This window comes from Sinocyclocheilus rhinocerous, unplaced genomic scaffold (assembly GCF_001515625.1).
Source record: "Sinocyclocheilus rhinocerous isolate Xijiao unplaced genomic scaffold, SAMN03320098_v1.1 scaffold1128, whole genome shotgun sequence".
Classification (NCBI taxonomy): Eukaryota; Metazoa; Chordata; class Actinopteri; order Cypriniformes; family Cyprinidae; genus Sinocyclocheilus; species Sinocyclocheilus rhinocerous.
Window position 1 is genome coordinate 91,065 of NW_015632731.1, and position 19,081 is coordinate 110,145.

General features: G+C 42.6%; 2 protein-coding genes across 2 annotated transcripts in view; one reads left to right on the top strand and one right to left on the bottom strand.

The window, feature by feature from the left end:
- The window catches only part of LOC107742934 (vomeronasal type-2 receptor 1-like), a 26,945-nt gene extending 22,661 nt beyond the window's left edge, over positions 1–4,284 (bottom strand). Inside the window, exons 1-2 of the mRNA XM_016556020.1 lie at positions 4,103–4,284; positions 3,664–3,911 (exon numbers count right to left, since the gene is read on the bottom strand). Of these exons, the coding sequence (XP_016411506.1) occupies positions 3,664–3,911; positions 4,103–4,284 (430 nt within the window). The remainder of the gene's footprint in view (positions 1–3,663; positions 3,912–4,102) is intronic.
- Positions 4,285–14,999: 10,715 nt separating this feature from the next.
- Positions 15,000–18,280, top strand: LOC107742941 (extracellular calcium-sensing receptor-like). Its single transcript, XM_016556024.1, has 6 exons — positions 15,000–15,220; positions 15,328–15,619; positions 15,860–16,648; positions 16,722–16,949; positions 17,120–17,243; positions 17,385–18,280. Exons 1-6 carry the CDS (start codon positions 15,000–15,002, stop codon positions 18,278–18,280), a joined length of 2,550 nt encoding a protein of 849 aa, XP_016411510.1.
- The last annotated feature ends 801 nt before the right edge of the window (positions 18,281–19,081 follow it).

Genomic DNA, 19,081 nt, shown 5'->3' on the forward strand with positions numbered 1-19,081 from the left:
ATATATATATATATATATATATATGTGTGTGTGTGTAGCATCTGCTAAAAATCATAGATGATCATTGGGGTTTTATGTCTTAGAGACCCCTTTTAGCCTTTTGACAATTGTATATAAATTACAGACATGGCCCCACATTCTACATTTACATGGGTGCTAAATTGCCAATGGTTCCCCCCACTATCAAGGAGATGCTAAACAGTTTCACCACTCTCGTCTCCCCATCAAACTTCAAACATATTCCAAAGAGACGTAAATGACCCCCGGTAAGCCAGGCACCAACGGCCTGGCTGACCAGCAAACTACACCATGCTCACATAACACACACACATAAAGATTTTTTCTTTATTTAGACTATAATTAATCAGTTACAAATGTACGGTCTACGGCGCGGTCAAGCGGGAAATCCTAGCCCGAGTGGGGCTGTCCCCCATCTGTGCCGCACAACAGTTCTGGACTTGGAGTCCTGTCAATCGGATTTACAGCACGTGAATTCATCAATTTCTCCCAAAATACAAGTAATAAGTGGCCGGTGAACTGGGTGAAGAATAGAGTGAACTTTGATAATATGACAAGCGCAGTGCATGTCTCTCTCTGGCTCAGCGTCAGCCAACGCGCAAAACCACAGTTTGAATTTGGCAGTTATGTGACATCACCGAACGTTCTAAATCCCATATGTGGGACCGTACTCCCAGGGGCACGGACATAAAAATCCCATATGTGGGACTGTACCACTCAAAGGGTTAATTGCTAATGCTTTTATCATGGCATACGGTATTATCGCGATATTGAAATTTAGTTGCAAAAAAAGTGTTGTCATAATACAGTACAACAGGTTTAATAACTTTTTTCTTATGACAACAGTAACTGAACATTGCGGAAAAGAATTATAAAGACCAAGAGGTATCATTTTACAATAAGATCTCATTAGTTAACCTTAGTTAATGTATTAACATCAATGAGCAATAGCTACATTTGCTACAGAAGTAATTAATCTTTGTTAAAAAAAATACATCTCTTAGTTCAGGTTAGCTCATTAAATAACACAGTTGCAACTTTTGATTTTAACAATGTGTTATTGAATATTAGAACTATACCTAAGATTAATGAATGTTTAGACGAATTTTTTCTTTGGCAATTTATGTTAACTAATGAATTAACTAATGTTAACTAATGAAGCCCCAATGTAAAGTGTGACTGAACAATAAAGAATCAAAATATTTTCAAACAATGTCTAGGGCATGTTGTACTTCAGATTAAAATGCAAAAAAATAGTTTGAAAATAAATGTGACCTGTGCTGGCAAAATGTGTCACAATGTGCAAATTTTCAAAAATGAGTTATTTTTAATCTCACATTCTCCATTAAAAGGCTGATATGATATATGATTTGTTGGAATCGGATGAAAAATAACTGAGCTACACCCGTTTGAAGTCAACAAAGTCAGCAAGGTCAGTTCTGAGAAAAATCAAGTTGAAGTTTTCTGAAGGTTCCAAAGCAAAATCACCTAGCAATGTTGCATTGCTTCCTCCACTTCCTTTCTTAATATTAATTACTATAGTCTATTAATAATCACAATACAGCCATTTTTTATTTTATCTTTGTTATTAAAAATTAGAACATTTGCACAACAACAGTATAATAAAGAAACAAATAGGCATAGTGCATTACTTTTTTTAATTTTACATCTAAACAAAAGCATTCAAGTAAGAAAAACAAATAATCAAATGTTAAAATCACTTCAGTGTGTTCATTACAAATATATTGATTATTAAAACTACAAAAGCAGTTCAATCAAGAGCAGCGATCTTTTCTTTTATTGTTAGATTAATGAGACAGATGGCCTATATACTAACACTAGCTTCTCTATTATTTTTGTATTGTATTTGTTGTCTTTTTATTTATTATACAATTAACAAAAATAAAAAATGCCTCTAACACCAGCTTGCTCTATTCCTTTTCTATTCTATCTGTTTTCTTTTTGTTTATTATATAATTATAAAAAAACCTTGCTATGTGTACTGCATTAGGCTAACTGAGACTTGTTTTGTTGATTTTGATTGCTTCCATTGTCCTCATTTGTCAGTTGCTTTGGATAAAGCATCTGCTAAATGACTAAATGTAAATGTAAATGTAAATATATAAAGACTATTGCATGGATCTAATATAATGTTACACATCAAATGTTTTCCCCAACAGTTCCCCAAACGTTCACTTAACACTTAATAACAGATTATGTTAGCGTGAATGGTCCACTTCAATACTGTATATACAAACTGTGTGTATATTTATCGGGATTGTGCGCTGGCAGAAGTGAAACTTTTATGTGTAATAACTTTTATGTTCAATCAAATTTTTTTTTCTAAAGCTACTATTTATAATGTGTACATAATACTTTCTCATTTAACACAAAAATATCATTAAATAATATTTTGGGGGTATTTTCACAGACAAATGTAATTTGCGATTAATTAGATTAATTAATCAACACATCATGTAATTAATTAGATAAAACATTTTAATCGACTGACAGCCCTAATATATATATTCTCTATATAGGTTCTCTTTCCCCGTCTGGACTACAGAGAGTTCCTTTTGAGCCGCTTGAGTAAGTTCAAAAAAGTTGAGTAACTTTCGTCTTCTTCCAGTAAATTCCCCGTTCAGTGAACCCTAGTTGAGTTCCTCCAGCACTCTGTGGCATTCTGACTCAGCAGAGGAGTCCGATGCCAGGTCTAGTACTTGTGTTGTTTGTCATCTGTCACCCCTTGTATTGGTCCAGGCGCCCAATACATGAGATTCCTCTTGCGTAAACCTGTACCTTTTTTCCACAGTGCGGTTTTCTCTTTGTAAACCCATGTCTTTTTCTGGTTGGATTCATCTGTCAGTTCCTGTTGTGTCCCCCTGATCGGGGTCCCGGACAGCGATTTTAGACTGTGCTACATTCAGTCTTATGATTTCACATTTCTACATGGGTGGGACTCTGCACCCCAATGATTGCTGAAAGAACTATTCCTCTTGGGTAATCCTATATGTTCTTTCCATGGTACGGTTTCCCTTGGTAAATCCGTGTCTTTCTCTTGACGGATTCCTCTGACAGTTCTTATGTCCCCCTGCTCGGAGTGCAGGGGGACATAACAGACTGAGACAAATTAGACTGTCCCTGCTTTGCTCGCAGATCCCCTTCTTCAATGAAGGCAGCCCCGCCTCTCCCGCTCTCAAGTTTCTCCCCTACCTGTTACCTCGGAGGAAGAAACAATGAACTATGAGCAATCAGGCTTGAGAGATTTTATGCCGGCACAGAGTCCCGCGTGCTTAAAATCATTCTGTTTGCTTCCTTATTTCGCTCCCTCCAGTAAAAGAGTGTGTACGCATGGTCTAGACTGTCCGTACGGTGCGCACATATTTGCGCCTAGTTTATTTTTTATAAATCCCGATATGTGCGTGGAAAATTGCGTACGCACATTGCCATGCCCATTTTGTGCATACGCAACGTTTATACATCAGGCCCCTGGGCTCTGATTCAAGAGCACCTTACAGTCGTTAGGTCCGAACTCAAGACATGAAGTGCTGACTGACAGCACTTGCAAGTCGCCCACTCGCTTAATCGACACCAGAGCTAGGAGGAAGGCCATTTTAAGCGATAAGGGCCGCAAGTCGGCCGAACTAAGCAGCTCGAAAGGGTGGCCTCGCAGGGCCTTCAGGACTGTTAACAAGTCCCGTGACGGCACCGTCTGAGGACGAGGAGTGTTCAGCCTCTGGACACCCTTCAAGAACTTAAAGATCAGATCGCTGCGATGCTTCGCTGCGATAGCTGCCACATATACTTTGAGCGTGGAAGGGGCATGCCCGTTATCCATCGGCTCTTGCAAAAACGTTAGCACGTGGTACACGTCACATGAGGCCAGGTCCAAACTTCATGCAGAACACCAGTTAAGGAAGATTAACCATTTTTGGCTGTAAAGGCGTCTTGTAGACAGCACTCTAGCCTCTAAAATGGTACTGCTCACTCTCGCTAGAAGCAGGCCAAGCACCCATCAAGGCTCCATTCATGAAGGCTCCACAACTCCGGCTCCAGGATCAGGGCGATTGGGGAAAAGGCTTACAGGTGAGGATTGGGCCAGTCGTGGGCCAGAGCGTCTCGCTGTATTGAGAAATAAGTGGGGCAGTAAGAGTTGTCTTCTGAGGCGAAGAGGTTGACCTCTGCCTTCCAGACAGACCAGATTTTCAGAACCGTTTGAGGATGTAGCATCCATTCCCCTGGAGCTACATTGCCTCTGGACAGCATATCTGCACCCAGGTTCAGTCTGCCTGGCACATGAACCGCCCTTAATGAGAGGAGTTTGTTTTGTGCCCAAAGAAGGCGGCGACGAGCCATCCTGTAAGGAAGGGGTGACCTAAGACCGCCTTGGTGATTGATGTAGACTACCACCGTCATGCTGTCCGACTGGACTAAAACATGGTGCCCCCTGAAGTCCGGCAGGAAGGTTTTCAGGACTAAAAAAACACTGACATTTCTAGGCAGTTGATATGCAGGCGTTGCTCTGGGGCTGACCAGGAGCCGAACGCCGGATCGCCCTCCAACAGGGCGCCCAAACCCAAGTTGGAGGCGTCTGTTGTAACCATCTTCCTTTTGGTGGTCAGTCCTAACTGCACGCCTGTTTGAAACAGGCAAGAGGTTGTTGAGGGGCCACAGCTCTGTCACAGCGGTGGTTTACCCTGATGCAAAACCATCCCAGGCGCCAGGCGCGGAATAGAACACGGGCTTTGAGCCCAAATTGAAGAGTCTGCATGTGGAGCAGGCCTAGAGGTATGACAGAGGCGGCGGCCGTCATGAGGCAGAGTAACCTCTAAAAAAACCTTGAAGGGATGTATCATTCCCGGTTTGAGAGATGCCACTAATCGCTGAATAATCAGGGATCATTCAAGCGTAATCCATGCCCGCATTTGGGCAGAAACTAAAATCATTCCCAGAAAGACAGCCTTCTGGCTGGGTAACAGATGACCCTTCTGTGGGTTGATCATCAACCTGAGGTGCTCTAAGTGGCTGAGAAAACAGCTCTCTGTGAGCGGTCAATTCCCGTTCTGATCTGGCTAGAACCAGCCAATCGTCAAAGTAATTCAATATGTGGATTCCCATCTGTCTCAGAGAGGAAAGAGCTGCGTCTATGCACTTCGTAAAAGTGCGCGGGGCCAGAGACAGTCCAAACGGAAGGACTACATACTGATAGGCCACTCCCTCGAATGCGAATCTCAAGAACGGTCTGTGATGGGGGGCTGAGTGGATGTGAAAGTAAGCATCTTTCAGATTCACTTTTAGAGACCAGTCCTCGGGGCAAATCTGCGCGAGGATCTGTTTCAAAGTTAACATCTGAAAGGCCATCTCATAAGTGAGCGATTCAGATGTCTGAGATCTAGAATAGATCTGAGCCCACCATCCTTCTTTGGAACAAGGAAGTAGCGACTGAAAAGCCTGACTCGCTGTTCGCTAGAGGTACCATTTCCACAGCACCTTTTGCATGCAGTGCTTGTACTTTGGACCGGAGAACATGTTCTTCATTGTCCCGTACCGAAGTCTGGATAATACCTCTGAAACGAGGTGGCCTGCGAGCGAACTAGAGCGAGTAACCTCGTTTACTGTATATTTAGAACCCAACTTGAAACACCGGAAATGGCTGCCAGGCCATGAACCGTGTGGCAAGAGGCTCCATTTTGTTGAATAGAAGTTCGCCAAACATGGGCGGGGAACTTGCATTCGCAGATGTGAGGAGAGAAGAATGCTCTTGTGGGTCTGCTATCACAGCAGTAGTTTGCTTGAATAGAACATCCATCGCTCAGGTGTTTAACAGAGGGATGGAGAGCGAGCACGAGCTTTCTTTGAGGGAGTTCTGTCCTCAGCGAGAACTGATCCCTTCCTTTTCCTCTCAAAAATGCTCCTCAGCGAGAACTGATCCCTTCCTTTTCCTCTCAAAAATGCTTTGCTAGAATAAATGCTCTCAAAGTGAGAGCAGCCAGCCCCGTGAGCGCGACTAAATCTGAAGCTGTCAGTGATAAAAATAATTAGTGATAGCATTCTCTTTCAATCCGCCTAAATGATCAAACCGGTTAGATGAGGGGTACTGATGATCCTCACGTGTAAATACACGGCCGATCAAAATGCTGCATGCATTTTCTTAGATCCGCCCATGGCAGATGAGGGGAGGAGCGGGGCCGCCTTCATTGATGAAGGTGAACCGCGAGCAAAGCTGAGCGAGACACAAACTCTCATAGTGAGAGCGGTCTGTCTCAGTGAGCGCAGCCGCAGCCTCAGGCGAGCGGCACACTCAAATAGAAGTCAAGTCAAGTTTATTTGTACAGCGCTTTTCACGATACAAATCATTGCAAAGCAACAGAAGCATAGAAGAATAGAAGCATTCAGCAATATGAAATCATTGGTGACAGCATTCTATTCCATGCTACGAGTTAAGTAACCTTTAATAGATCCGGCTTGGAGGTTCTTCACTGATTTCAGGTAGGAAATAAATGAAGTAATTGCGAGGAGAGAAAGATCGGGAAATTGCAGGTTATAGGAGAGATGAAAAGCTTTGAAACATCTCCAAGCTGTTAGATATGAATGGATAGTTCTGGGTGAAACTGCTTGGAGAATATCTTCACTGATTTCAGGTAGGAAATAAATGAAGTAATTGCGAGGAGAGAAAGATCGGGAAATTGCAGGTTATAGGAGAGATGAAAAGCTTTGAAACATCTCCAAGCTGTTAGATATGAATGGATAGTTCTGGTTGAAACTGCTTGGAGAATAGAGTCGAGTGACGCATCGAGGTGAGGTTTTAAGGGATGAGTTATGGGAATATGAGTTGCGAATAGTGAGGTACTTGGGTTGGCGATGGGTCCGTCTCTGGAGTCAGCGGTCTGAATTTCTGCGAGAATCTGAGACTTGATGGTATAAGGCACAGAGGGTAGTTCCAGAGTGGCGGCATTCGGTGGGGTAGGTAGTGGGACTGCTGTGAATAAAGTGTACTGAGGTTTAGATTTGAGAGAAGGGTTAGAAGGAAGATAAGGATGGGCCATAACCGTTTGCGGGGGCAGCCTCACGCACGGATCAGCCCACGGTGCTTGAGGAAGCATGTAGGAAGAGGCAGAAGGAAATGAGGGAGGGGCCGTAACCATTTGCAGAGGCAGCCTCACGCATGGATTAGCCCCTGGCCATTGATAGAGAAAATGAATAGCATAAGGGTAAGAGTAAGATGGCTGATCTTGAGCGGCTAGCGGAGGCAGCCTCACGCTAGCGTCTGCCGCCGGAGGTAGAAGGAAGGGAGTGGGAAGGATAGGAGGTTGGAAAGCCATGCCAGTGGGCGATGTTGCGTGCAGCGCAGTAGCTGAAGGCGCCGCAGTGATTGTTTGAGAAGAGGAGGGAGGCAGTACAGTGTGAGGAGTGGCCGAGTCTGGGGCGCAGCCCAGGCTTGCTGATGGCCTGCTGCATCTTGACGCTCGAGGGGAGCCGGAAATTGATCTGGAAGATGACATTATTTTGAATTAAGTAGAGAGCTGTGAGGGAGAGGAGCATGGGCAAGAATTGACCTGTCGGTAAGCCCTGCCTCCCTTAGTTACTGTTGCTCCCTCGGACAAACAAACGGAGCTGCTCACTGTCTTACAATGACAGTTGTCAGTGTCAAAACCTTGTCACAAGATGTTCTTGAACAATTTTGGACACAGAAGGGCCACGATTCAAGTGGTAAGTAAATATTCCATGGAGGGACATATAAAATATTTGAAAATAAATATGGTGGGTAACTCGTAGCAAGGGTTTACAGATCACAATGCAAGTGGGATAAGTCTCATATTACGATCTTCATCACGATCACGGATGACAACATGTAGGATCAACACTGTTCATGTATCGCAGGGTACGATTAAATCAATGTACATTTAACAAGTTTAATATGGTCAGGCACTAAAATGTACACCTTCGTTTATGTGTTTTTGACCTACACTGTAACTTACGTGAGAACAGTTCGCTATTTAGGTTTGCTGAAACGCAAGCTGACATTAACGTTCTGCTTGAGCAGATGAAAATTGTAACTTAATGAGAGTATGACAACCAGAAAATGAAAGTTTTTGTCTTCATTGGGATTGGGGTTGAATGCTTAGGGACATTTTGCTCTGTTTTGTTTGGGCTTAGGGAATCTAATAAAATAAATTATATTGCCTATTCTCTCAGGATACCTGGAATCAGTGTTACAAGTACCCCAGGCACATTGTTCTTCCATTTTTGTAGCATAAACACCATCAAACCGATGCGAGCTTCGGATCTTCCAATGTTTCTCTATGGCGCTGAAACCTACAGATGTCCAAGTTCCGCTCCCCGTGCAACTGATACTCGATTGCCATTGGCTCATCTGCGTTCGAGGGGAGGAACTTACCGATAGGTTAACTGTCAGCGAAGGCAGTCTCACGCTTAAATCGGCCTCTGGGCGAGTGTCTGCTATGGGAGCTGGAGGCCACTGAAAATAAAAAAAGGGGTTATTAGTAAAAGGAGGAAAAGCCTGAGATGTGTTGGCCTGAGTTGCAAGCGGAGACAGCCTCACGCTTCCTTCAGCTGCTCTAGGTCAAGGGAAGGGAGTGGGGTTTGTGACATCCTGAAGAGCCTGTGTAGCCTGCACAGCTAGCGGAGGCAACCTCACGCTAGCGTCTGCTATGGGAGCTGGAGGCCACTGAAAAGAAAAAGGATTAGAAGTAACAGGAGGAAAAGCCTGAGATGTAAGGGCCTGTGTTGCAAGTGGAAGCAGCTTCGCACTTGTTTCAGCTGTTGTAGCTGTAAGCCACGGGGGCTTGCGATATTTGGAGGAAAATGCTGGAGAGCCTGTGCAGCCTGCACAGCTAGCGGAGACAGCCTCACACTAGCGTATGCTACGGGAGCTGGAGACCACTGAAAAGGAAGAGGGGTTAGAAGTAGCAGGAGGAAAGTCTGAGATGTGAGGGCCTGTGTTGCAAGTGGAGGCAGCCTCACGCTTGCTTCAGCTGTTTTAGCTGTAGGTCACGGGAAAGGGGAGTGTTTGTAACATTCAGCGGGAAATGCTGCAATGCCTGCAGTAACCTGCAGTGTTGCTAACTTAGCAATTTTGTTACTAGATTTAACAACTTCTCAGACTACCCTAGCAATTTGTTTTTTTTAAGCATTAGCAACAAATTTAGCTATTTAAAAAAATATTTGACGACTTTTAGCAACTTTTAAAAATACAACGATGAAAAATACATGCTTTTCCTCTTAACCACACAAAAAGAAGAAAGTATTGAAACAGCTAGCCAGCCAAGCAGCACATCAGCTGGTAGAGACTTGGAGAGAGGTGCCTAGCAGTATGCACATCACATGCGAATTAGGTTGCTAGTTGCACTTGTTCAATAATAATAATATCAATAGTTTCTTTATGATACACCTTAGTTGTTAGTTTGTACCTATAATTGTTGATTATTTAGGTACACTGTTGAACTTATTTTCTCGAAAATCAATCTTTTTCATCTTATCTGTCTATCTGAGTACAATGTGTCATTTAAAAAACAAGTAAAATGCTAGTGAAAATTTATACAGAAAAAGTAATTTAATTGTGTGTTCTACGCAGTTTTTCGTCATGGCTACAAAATGACATCAACATCCATTATGTCATCACGTCGTTTAACAACTGTTAGCAACAAACTACCTGCTTTTAGCGACTTTACCTAAAAATTAATTTGCAACAAGGCCTGCGCCGCTAGCGGAGGCAGCCTCACGCTAGCGTCTGCTACGAGAGCTGGAAGCCCGGCTACATGCGGCCGGAAGAGCCACGGTGAAAAGTTGAGCCAAAGTGGGAAGCGAGTGAGGTTTTGCTGCGGTGAGAACTGGGGGCGCGGCTCAGGCTCGTTTGAGGCCTGCCGCTGCGACCAACGCTCGAGGAAAGCCGGGTCTTGTCTGGGACGATGGTGGTGTCAAGTGAGGCGAGTTCGGGGCTTTGCTCGATCTGGTGGATTTAGGAGTGAGGTTGGCTAATTTGTAGAGTAACGAATAGATCGTACAGATCCGCTTTGTTTACCCTCCGCGAGAATGGTTCGTCGGAATTAATCAGCTTTTGCCTCAGACTTAAATACTGTCCACTTTCCGATCGGAGGATATATTGGCATGGCCAAATGATACGAGGTTGTCGGGGAAGAAATTGTAAGTCTCGCCAGTGGAGGAGAGGTTAAACCTCAGCGTTGTGGAAAGCGTGTGGCTGGTCGAGCAGAACAGTGGCCGCGATGAAGCCCGGTGCTCAGCGCCGGTGACTGGCAGAAAAGGAGTGAACCTAGGGCCAGCAGATTGCGACAGAGGATCCGAAAAAATCCCCAGTACAGGTCTCATCTTTGTACTGTAAAGGTTGAGTCTGTGATAGAATGGCCAAAGGAGCAAAACCGAATGCTTGAAAACTGTCGTAGGACAGAGGTAGGTAGGCTGCATATATATACATATTGTGCTAGTTAGGATGGTTAGCTAAATGAGTTACACCTGTGCCAAATTGGTTGATTATCTGATCGTGCTCCTCCTGAACCTTGTTAATAAAACATCATGTGTTTAGCGCTCAATAATGCACACTCAGTCCTGTTTTGGGCATAAATACATAGGAAAAATACTTCTCTCAAGAAATTTATGAGCTATATTTGCTCAAGAAAGTTTTGAGTTTCAACATTCTGCGCTTGTTTAATACCCTGCTTGAGTATGAATGCATTTTTTGTTTTGCATTATTACAGTAAAACAAACTGTTAAACTACTTTTTGTTCCATTTTTTTTCATGTGCAATATTATTTTAAATAAGACAAGGAAAAGCAAGACTTAAATATGTAATTAACTGCATTTCAAAATCAGTAAAACTGCAAATATTGTTTTTGTGAAATAAAGTCTTACGATGTAAATTGTAATACCTGGCCCTTCGCATTTTATGTGGTTTGTAGCGAATCAGCTCATGGGGAAATATGAATCATTAATCATAACTAGTTGTAATTAATTATAAATATTTAGATCCGCTGTAGATATTTACTTGACCTCTCAGGGTCAACTGTCTGTCAATTCTAAGAACGTTAATTTCCTGGTTAAGGGAAATAACTTTCTTACTGTACAACTCAAATGTGGCTCCCTTGGCCTTTGAACTTGAGTACCCCTGTGCTAGTGGATGCCATTGCCTTGACATACCTTACGCAAAACGAGCCATGCCCCTGGGTGTGAGAGCTCATTCCATTCGGAGTGTTGCTTCTTCCGGGGCGTTGGCAGACATTTGTAGAGCTGTGGGCTGGGCGACACCTAACACCTTTGCAAAATTTTACAATCTCTGGGTTGAGCCGGTTTCGTCCCGTGTTTTGTGAACAAACAGGTAATAAGCCTGAGGTCTGGCTGTCTCTCTTGCAGCACCATTTCCCTCCAAAGGGGATGCAAGTGCTTCTCTGCTCTTCCAGAGTGTTCCCCGGTGGGTGGACCCTGGTTGTGTTCCTCCAACACTCTGTGGAGGTCAAACTCGGTGGAGGAACCCGATGCCAGTACTTGTTGCATGCATGTTTGGTCAGCCCCTGTACTGGGCTAGGTGCCCATACATGAGATTCCCTTCGGGAAATCCTGTTTGTATATTTTCCATGGTAAGGTTTCCCTATTTTGGTAAATCTATGGGTGCGTCCGAAATCGCGTACTGCTTAGTAGGTACTACATTTGAATTTGAACGTACTACTCGACGGTTAAAAAAGTACGTTCTATATAGTATATATATATATATGTGTATGTATGTGTGTGTGGTTGTACATACACATGTAGTTGTTTTTTTTGTGTTTGGCTTAGTGTTATGTTGGAATCATTATTATACTCTTATGAATTCAGGCGGAAGTAGTAGGTCATCCGGGTACTTCTCGCCTACTGTTTTTCGAATACTATGAATTCGGACATACTACTCGCCTCGCATACTGTTTTTCGCCTACTAAATAGTATGGAAGTATGCGATTTCGGACGCAGCTTATGTCTTTCCCTTGATAGATTTCCTTCTGTCCGTCTCTGCGTTTGTAGTCATTCCATCCCTTTTTAAGACTTACCACATGTCAACTCTCCTCCTGTTACCTTCCCTTGGGAAGGATGTGGCTTCACTTTCCCCAATGTAAAGCTGTCATTTAAAAAAAAAAAAAAAAACACAGTATAGATGTAACGTCAAACATAACTGACTGAAAGGGAACGTCTTGGTTATGTATGGTAAAGGCCAGTAGAGCATTTACGGTAGTTTTGGGGCAGATTGACAACTGCGTATGTGCATAGTGTGTGTCTGTAGGAGATGGAAAGGTGAAGAGATAACTCGCTCTACCGACATCTGTTTATCTTTATTTTATTTAATTCCTTTTTGTTTGTGACCTGAGTTGGATGCTTACTTATGTAAATGTTTTTCTCATTCGATCCCCATGTATGTGGACGAGTGTGTCGGCGCTTGAGGCTTTTTATTAAACTCGGGGAAAATACGTCACCTTCTCATCTCCCGTGCATGATTAGCACCACACAGTTTTCCTATCTGGGCTGTTGAACATTTCAACTCGGTGTTACAGTATGTAACCCTTGCTCCCTGAAGGTGGGATGGAGACATTACCTCCCTCTTGCCACAATCATGAACTACTGCTAAATGGGTGGGATGCATTCTCGAATTATGTCATATTCTCTCCCTATTGTCTTTCTTAAGTTACTTTTTGTAATGTCTATTTGATGTGCTTCTCAATTGACACATGACTTTAAATTTTATTTTACATGTAATTTCTCAGCCAAATTTGATGTACAGTTCATTTGTGATTAATTTGATTAATTAATCACCACACTGTGTATGTCAGGGAGTCTCTGTCACTAGTCACCAGCTCTGGACTCCATGTCCCAGAATCCTCCCCGGCTCACACCTGTTCTCAGTCACGATCACCATCACCTGGAGTTCTAATCACCCACACCTGCTGCAGCTCGTGAAGCTCCCCTTTATCTTCTCACTCTCCACACTCCCTCCTCGTGCGGTCTACAGTTCACATCACTGAACTATACCAGAGTCACTACCTGAACTTACCTGTGTTTGCTTACTTTAGATGTTCCTGTGCTCCACCGCTCCACTCACCTCTCATCTGCTCCTAATTCCTCCTTGCTCCTCATTCAATAAATACCTCTGTGTTGACCACTTACCCTTGTGTCCCTAGCCTGTGTCGTGACAGAAGACCGCACCAATTACAACAATAGCATGGAAATCCTATTTTTTTAATGATGTGAATTCGCTCCTCACAGTTTTCCAAGATGGCCGTCCTATTGAGGATTATGTCGAGGAATTTATTGACCTTTCTAATAGGGTATCGTTGAATGAAAGTGCCTTGAAGACAATCTTCTGGGGCGGATTGGATTGTTATCTATCAACAGATGCCAGCGTCCGATACCATCTGTTCCTTGGAGCGCTATATTAAATATGCACTGTGGCTAAGTGGTTCGTGCTTTACTGTAGGTGAGGCTACCGACTACCCTGTGGATGAAACCATAAGCCCCAAATTGCCATCCGCCGCAGCATTCCCAAGCCCGCCGGCCGCGCCGATGTCCTCTAACCAAAGGAGGAGTATGAGGAGAAAAAGACTGTTCTCCGCCATCATCCCAGCCCCGAGCTCGCTCCACGGAGGGCTCCTGTTCCCGGGTTTAGCCCAGAGAGGGTTCCAATCCCCGAGTTTAACCCAGAGAGTGCTCACGTCCCCGAGTTTAGCCCAAGGAGGGCTCCAGTCCCCGAGTCCAGCCCAAGGAGGGCTCCAGTTCCCACGTCCAGCCCAAGGAGGGCTCCAGTTCCCACGTCCAGCCCAAGGAGGGCTCCAGTTCCCACGTCCAGCCCAAGGAGGGCTCCAGTTCCCACGTCCAGCCCAAGGAGGGCTCCAGTTCCCACGTCCAGCCCAAGGAGGGATCCAGTCCCCAAGTCAAGCCCAAGGAGGGCCACAGTTCCCGAGTTAGGCCTACGGAGGGCCTCTGAAACCGACATTCTTCCCCGAGCTCCCTGTCCCGCCATGGCTTCTTAGTCTGCCTGCTGTGCCATGGCGCCCTGAGTCCCCTGTCACGCAATGGCCCCCTGAGCTCCCTGATCCGCCCCGTGTCTCTGTCTTGGACCAGCCTCCAGGGCGCCCACCCCCCCTCCCCGGTGGATATGTTAGGGTATTGGACGTGCCTTTCGGGAGAAGGAGGTAATGTCAGGGAGTCTCTGTCACCAGCTCTGGACTCAGTGCTCCACCGATCCCGCTCCTCCACGTTCATCCTGCAAAGAAACAAAGATCCATTACCTCAAGATAAGCCATTCTGAAATTGACTCTCTGTGCCACACTCGCCTCTCATCTGCTCCTTATTCCTTCTTGCTCCTCATTCAATAAATACCTCTGTGTTGAGCACTTACCTTTGTGTCCCTAGCCAGTGTCGTGACAGTGTAATTAATTAAATCAAAAATTAATCACTTGACCAGTCAAGATAGTTTTGCTGTCTTTTTGTCATTAAGGACTGTAGATGATGCACACACAAAAAAATGTATGAACAACTTAGAAAGGAGTTAGAATTGGTCTCTCTATTCAAAAAAAGTGTCAGTAACGAATTAAAAAATGTCAGACAACTGTTATAGAATGTTATGTAATTGCATCTACTATACCGCAACCTAGATTCAATAATTTTTTTTGCAGAGAGCTTGGGATTTGAAAAAATGCTACCAGATTTGTGATTTACATTTTTCTCATCCCCAGATACTTTTTTTTTAGGCTAAAAGAAGAAAAAGACAAAGAAGAAAACCAATGGAAACACATTGAGTTTCTAGCACACTCCTCCTTGGACCAACAATATATCTGCTTACATAATGAAATATGAGTGCAAAGAGCAAAATGGAGTTTAAAGGATTTAATATGCCCCAAAGGACATTTGAATATATGACAAAAGGCAGACATGATAAAAGGCAGCACTGTTTTGCCTCAGAGGATCTTGCCCAAATACATACTGACATGGCAAAGAACACTGTGTCACTGCAGCTAATGCTGCTCATTGTGCATGGTGTCTTTATGCCAGCTTCAGCACAAGTCTGCAGCCTGCTTGGTCAGCCTGCCTTGCCTTCACTTTCTGCAGAAAGAGACATCAACATTGGGGCAATTTTCTCAATCCATAGAAATGCTCTGCTAAAAATGCATAATTATACTTCCAAACCAGATCCAACAACATGTGTCAGGTCAGTATGATGATACTGATAAAAATAAATTAAAAAATGTGTTAAGTATAACTCTCTGATAATTCTTTACAGAATGTAATACAGCTGATGTGTTTCATTCACCACAGCTTAAACTTGCGTGAGTTTAAATTTGCTCAGACATTGATTTTTGCCATTGAGGAGATTAACAACAGCACACAGTTGTTGCCTGGTATTTCTTTGGGCTATAAGATATATGATTCATGTCGCTCTATCGCTCAAACAATCCTCTCAGGCATGGCTTTAATGAACGGTTATGAAGACACTTTGAGTGATACATCCTGCCCTAGACCACCAGCTACTCATGCAATTGTTGGAGAGTCAACATCCTCACCCACCATTGGCTTGGCATCTGTAGTTGGTCCATTCAAGTTACCTGTTGTAAGAACTCACTTTGCTGCTGGTTTGTGTAATCAGACTATGATGAACCACTGGAACATGTACCAAAAATATATGCTTGAAAATTGATGTTGATGAAAAAATAATGTTGAAAATTTAAGGAAACTGTTGAAAAATGTGTTGAACTAGAGCACTATGCTTATATAGTGAAATAAGAACTGGAAGGTATTTTCTGAAAAAGTATGTGGTCAACAGATTATACACTGTTTTTTTATATTGCAGATCAGTCATTTTGCCACATGTGCATGCCTGAGTGACAGAAAAAGGTATCCATCCTTCTTCAGAACAATACCCAGTGATTATTACCAAAGCAGAGCACTGGCTCAGCTTGTCAAGCACTTTGGCTGGACCTGGGTTGGGACAGTCAGGAGTCGCAATGACTATGGTAATAATGGAATTGCAGCATTTGAGGAGGCTGCAAAAGAAGAAGGGGTCTGTATTGAATACTCAGAGGCCATATTAAGCAGTGATCCACAAGAAAAGTTTCTAAAGACACTGGAAGTGATCAAAAAGGGCACCGCCAGGGTTGTGCTAGCTTTTATGGCATTAGGAGATTTTCTCCCCCTGCTGAAAGTAATTTCGCAACACAACATCACAGGGATACAGTGGGTTGGCAGTGAATCCTGGATCACTTCTCGAACTCTTGCAGAAACAAAGGAATACAGTTTCCTTTCTGGAGCTGTGGGTTTTGCTATAGCAAATGCCAAACTTATGGGCCTGCAAGAGTTCCTAGTGAATGTGCACCCTGATCAAGAACCAAACAATGAACTTTTAAAAGAATTTTGGGAAATAGTTTTTCAGTGCTCATTCAGGAACATTGGCAGTGATAGCTGTACTGGTTCAGAGAGACTTGCAGAGCTGCAGAATGAATATACTGACATATCAGAGCTACGAATAGTAAATAAGGTGTACACTGCAGTGTATGCTGTCGCAAATACACTTCAAAATGTATTAAAAGACTTCAGATCCTCCACCAACAGCAGCAAAAGAGGACGGCCCACACCACAAATGGTAAATGAGGAGAACTTAGTTTCATACAGAAATTAATTAATATAGAAATAATGTTACTGATGTTTCCTCTTAGGTGTTGAAGTATATGAGGGATGTGAGATTCACTGTTAAAACAGGTGAAGAAATTTTTTTTGATGAAAGTGGTGATCCAGTTGCGAGATATGACCTTGTTAACTGGCAGCCTGCTGAGGATGGAAGTCTGCAGTTTGAGCATGTGGGCCTCTATGACAGCTCACTGCCTTCACAACAACGTCTTCAAGTCAATCAGGAACACATACTATGGGTAGAGAAACGTGGACAGGTACATTAATAACAGTTTGAATCACTAAATGGTCAGTTAGTTGAATATGACAAAATATGTATGAAAGTAGTGGCATTATAGTGATAAAATTTATTACTGAAGACAAGTTATTTTGCCAGTTCAAACCATCATCACTGTGAGGTTTTATATGACAGCTTGTTTTCTTATAGTTGCCTGTGTCCGTGTGCAGTGAGAGCTGCCCCCCTGGCACTAGGAAGGCTGTGCAAAAAGGACGACCTGTTTGCTGTTATGACTGTATTCCATGTGCAGAGGGAGAAATCAGTAATGGCACAGGTAAAATAATATATGCGGGATAAATCTCATGAAACTATGTTAAAGTTAAGTGTAATACTGTCCTCTTTGTCAAGTGACTTTATAAAGCACTTTACATTCACTAACATTTCTTTTTTATATATTGGAATAATTTCTTCACAGATTCTAGTGACTGCTTTCCATGTGATTTGGAGTACTGGTCGAATGAAAGGAAAGACGGATGTGTATTAAAAGTTGTTGAATTCCTTTACTATACAGAAATCATGGGGGTGATGTTTTGTATTTTCTCCTTCATTGGAGTGTTATTAACAGCAATGGTATATTTTCTGTTTTACCTTCATAAAGAAACATCTATTGTAAGAGCCAACAACTCAGAGCTGAGCTTCCTGTTGCTTTTCTCACTCTCACTGTGTTTTCTCTGTTCACTTACTTTTATTGGCCGGCCCACTGAGTGGTCCTGTATGTTGCGTCACACAGCATTTGGGATCACTTTTGTCCTCTGTATCTCCTGTGTTCTCGGGAAAACAATAGTTGTGTTAATGGCATTTAAGGCCACACTTCCAGGAAGTAATGTCATGAAATGGTTTGGGCCTTTTCAACAGAGACTCAGTGTTGTTTCCTTAACGTTAATACAGTTGATTATCTGTGTGCTTTGGTTAACAATATCCCCACCTTTCCCATATATGAATTTGAGCTATTATAGAGAAAAGATCATACTTGAATGTAACTTAGGTTCAGCTCTTGGTTTCTGGGCTGTTCTGGGTTATACTGGCCTGCTATCAATTATGTGTTTTCTTTTAGCTTTTCTTGCTCGGAAGCTCCCTGATAACTTCAATGAAGCCAAGTTCATCACATTCAGTATGCTCATATTCTGTGCTGTCTGGCTCACGTTTATCCCAGCTTATGTCAGTTCTCCTGGAAAATTTACGGTAGCTGTACAGATATTTGCTATTTTAGCATCAAGTTTTGGTTTACTATTTTGCATATTTGTTCCAAAATGTTACATAATTTTGCTAAAACCAGAGAAAAACACAAAGAAACACATGATGAGGAAATAGTCATCTATGGCTCTTTAAGCTCAGCAGTACTCATTCAGTGGAAAGAAAAAAAGCCTTCTGAGAGCCTTCTGCATTCTGAGAACTGAACTTGAGGAAAACAACATATCTAAAATACTTTAGTTTGTAAAACAAATAAACAGAATACCTTTAAGCTAATTCACAGGCTTTGTGCTTTCTGTCTTTTGAAAGTAATTAGTTACATTACAATATTACTGTCTCTGAATTGTAATGTGTTACACTACCTTTGAGTTACTTTTGAGTTACTTTCACCAAAATATCCACAGAAGTATTATAAAATGCCAAAATGCAGTTTATTGCTGCTCATTCTACATCCAGTGGAGGGTAATGTGGTAGGTCTATATAGTATAAACTATATGAAATCATAATTAGATACCGGTAGGCTATGTAGGTGTACATTAATGTTACATTGTAGTTTAGGTTAAAAAAATAAGCACAAATCGCATTATTACATTCATAAATAACACCGGTAAATAAAGCGAAATATTATCATGTACAAACAATAAACACAATACCTAGCCTATAGGCTATTTTGAACGGTTTCAGAAGAAAACAAGAATGAAAAATATAAGTTAAACAAGCCAAAATGAATTAGTCTAATTCAATGCGAATCTGAAAGCAAATGGCGTTCTCGCGCAGCCTACCTCTCGCATTCGGCATTAAACAAATTAAATGTGCCCATATTTGCGATGTATTTGAATGCTAAACTATTATTTATTATGTAAACCAAGCTTACTTAACGCACTTAAAAAACATCCTCGTCACATGAGCAAATGTGTGTTT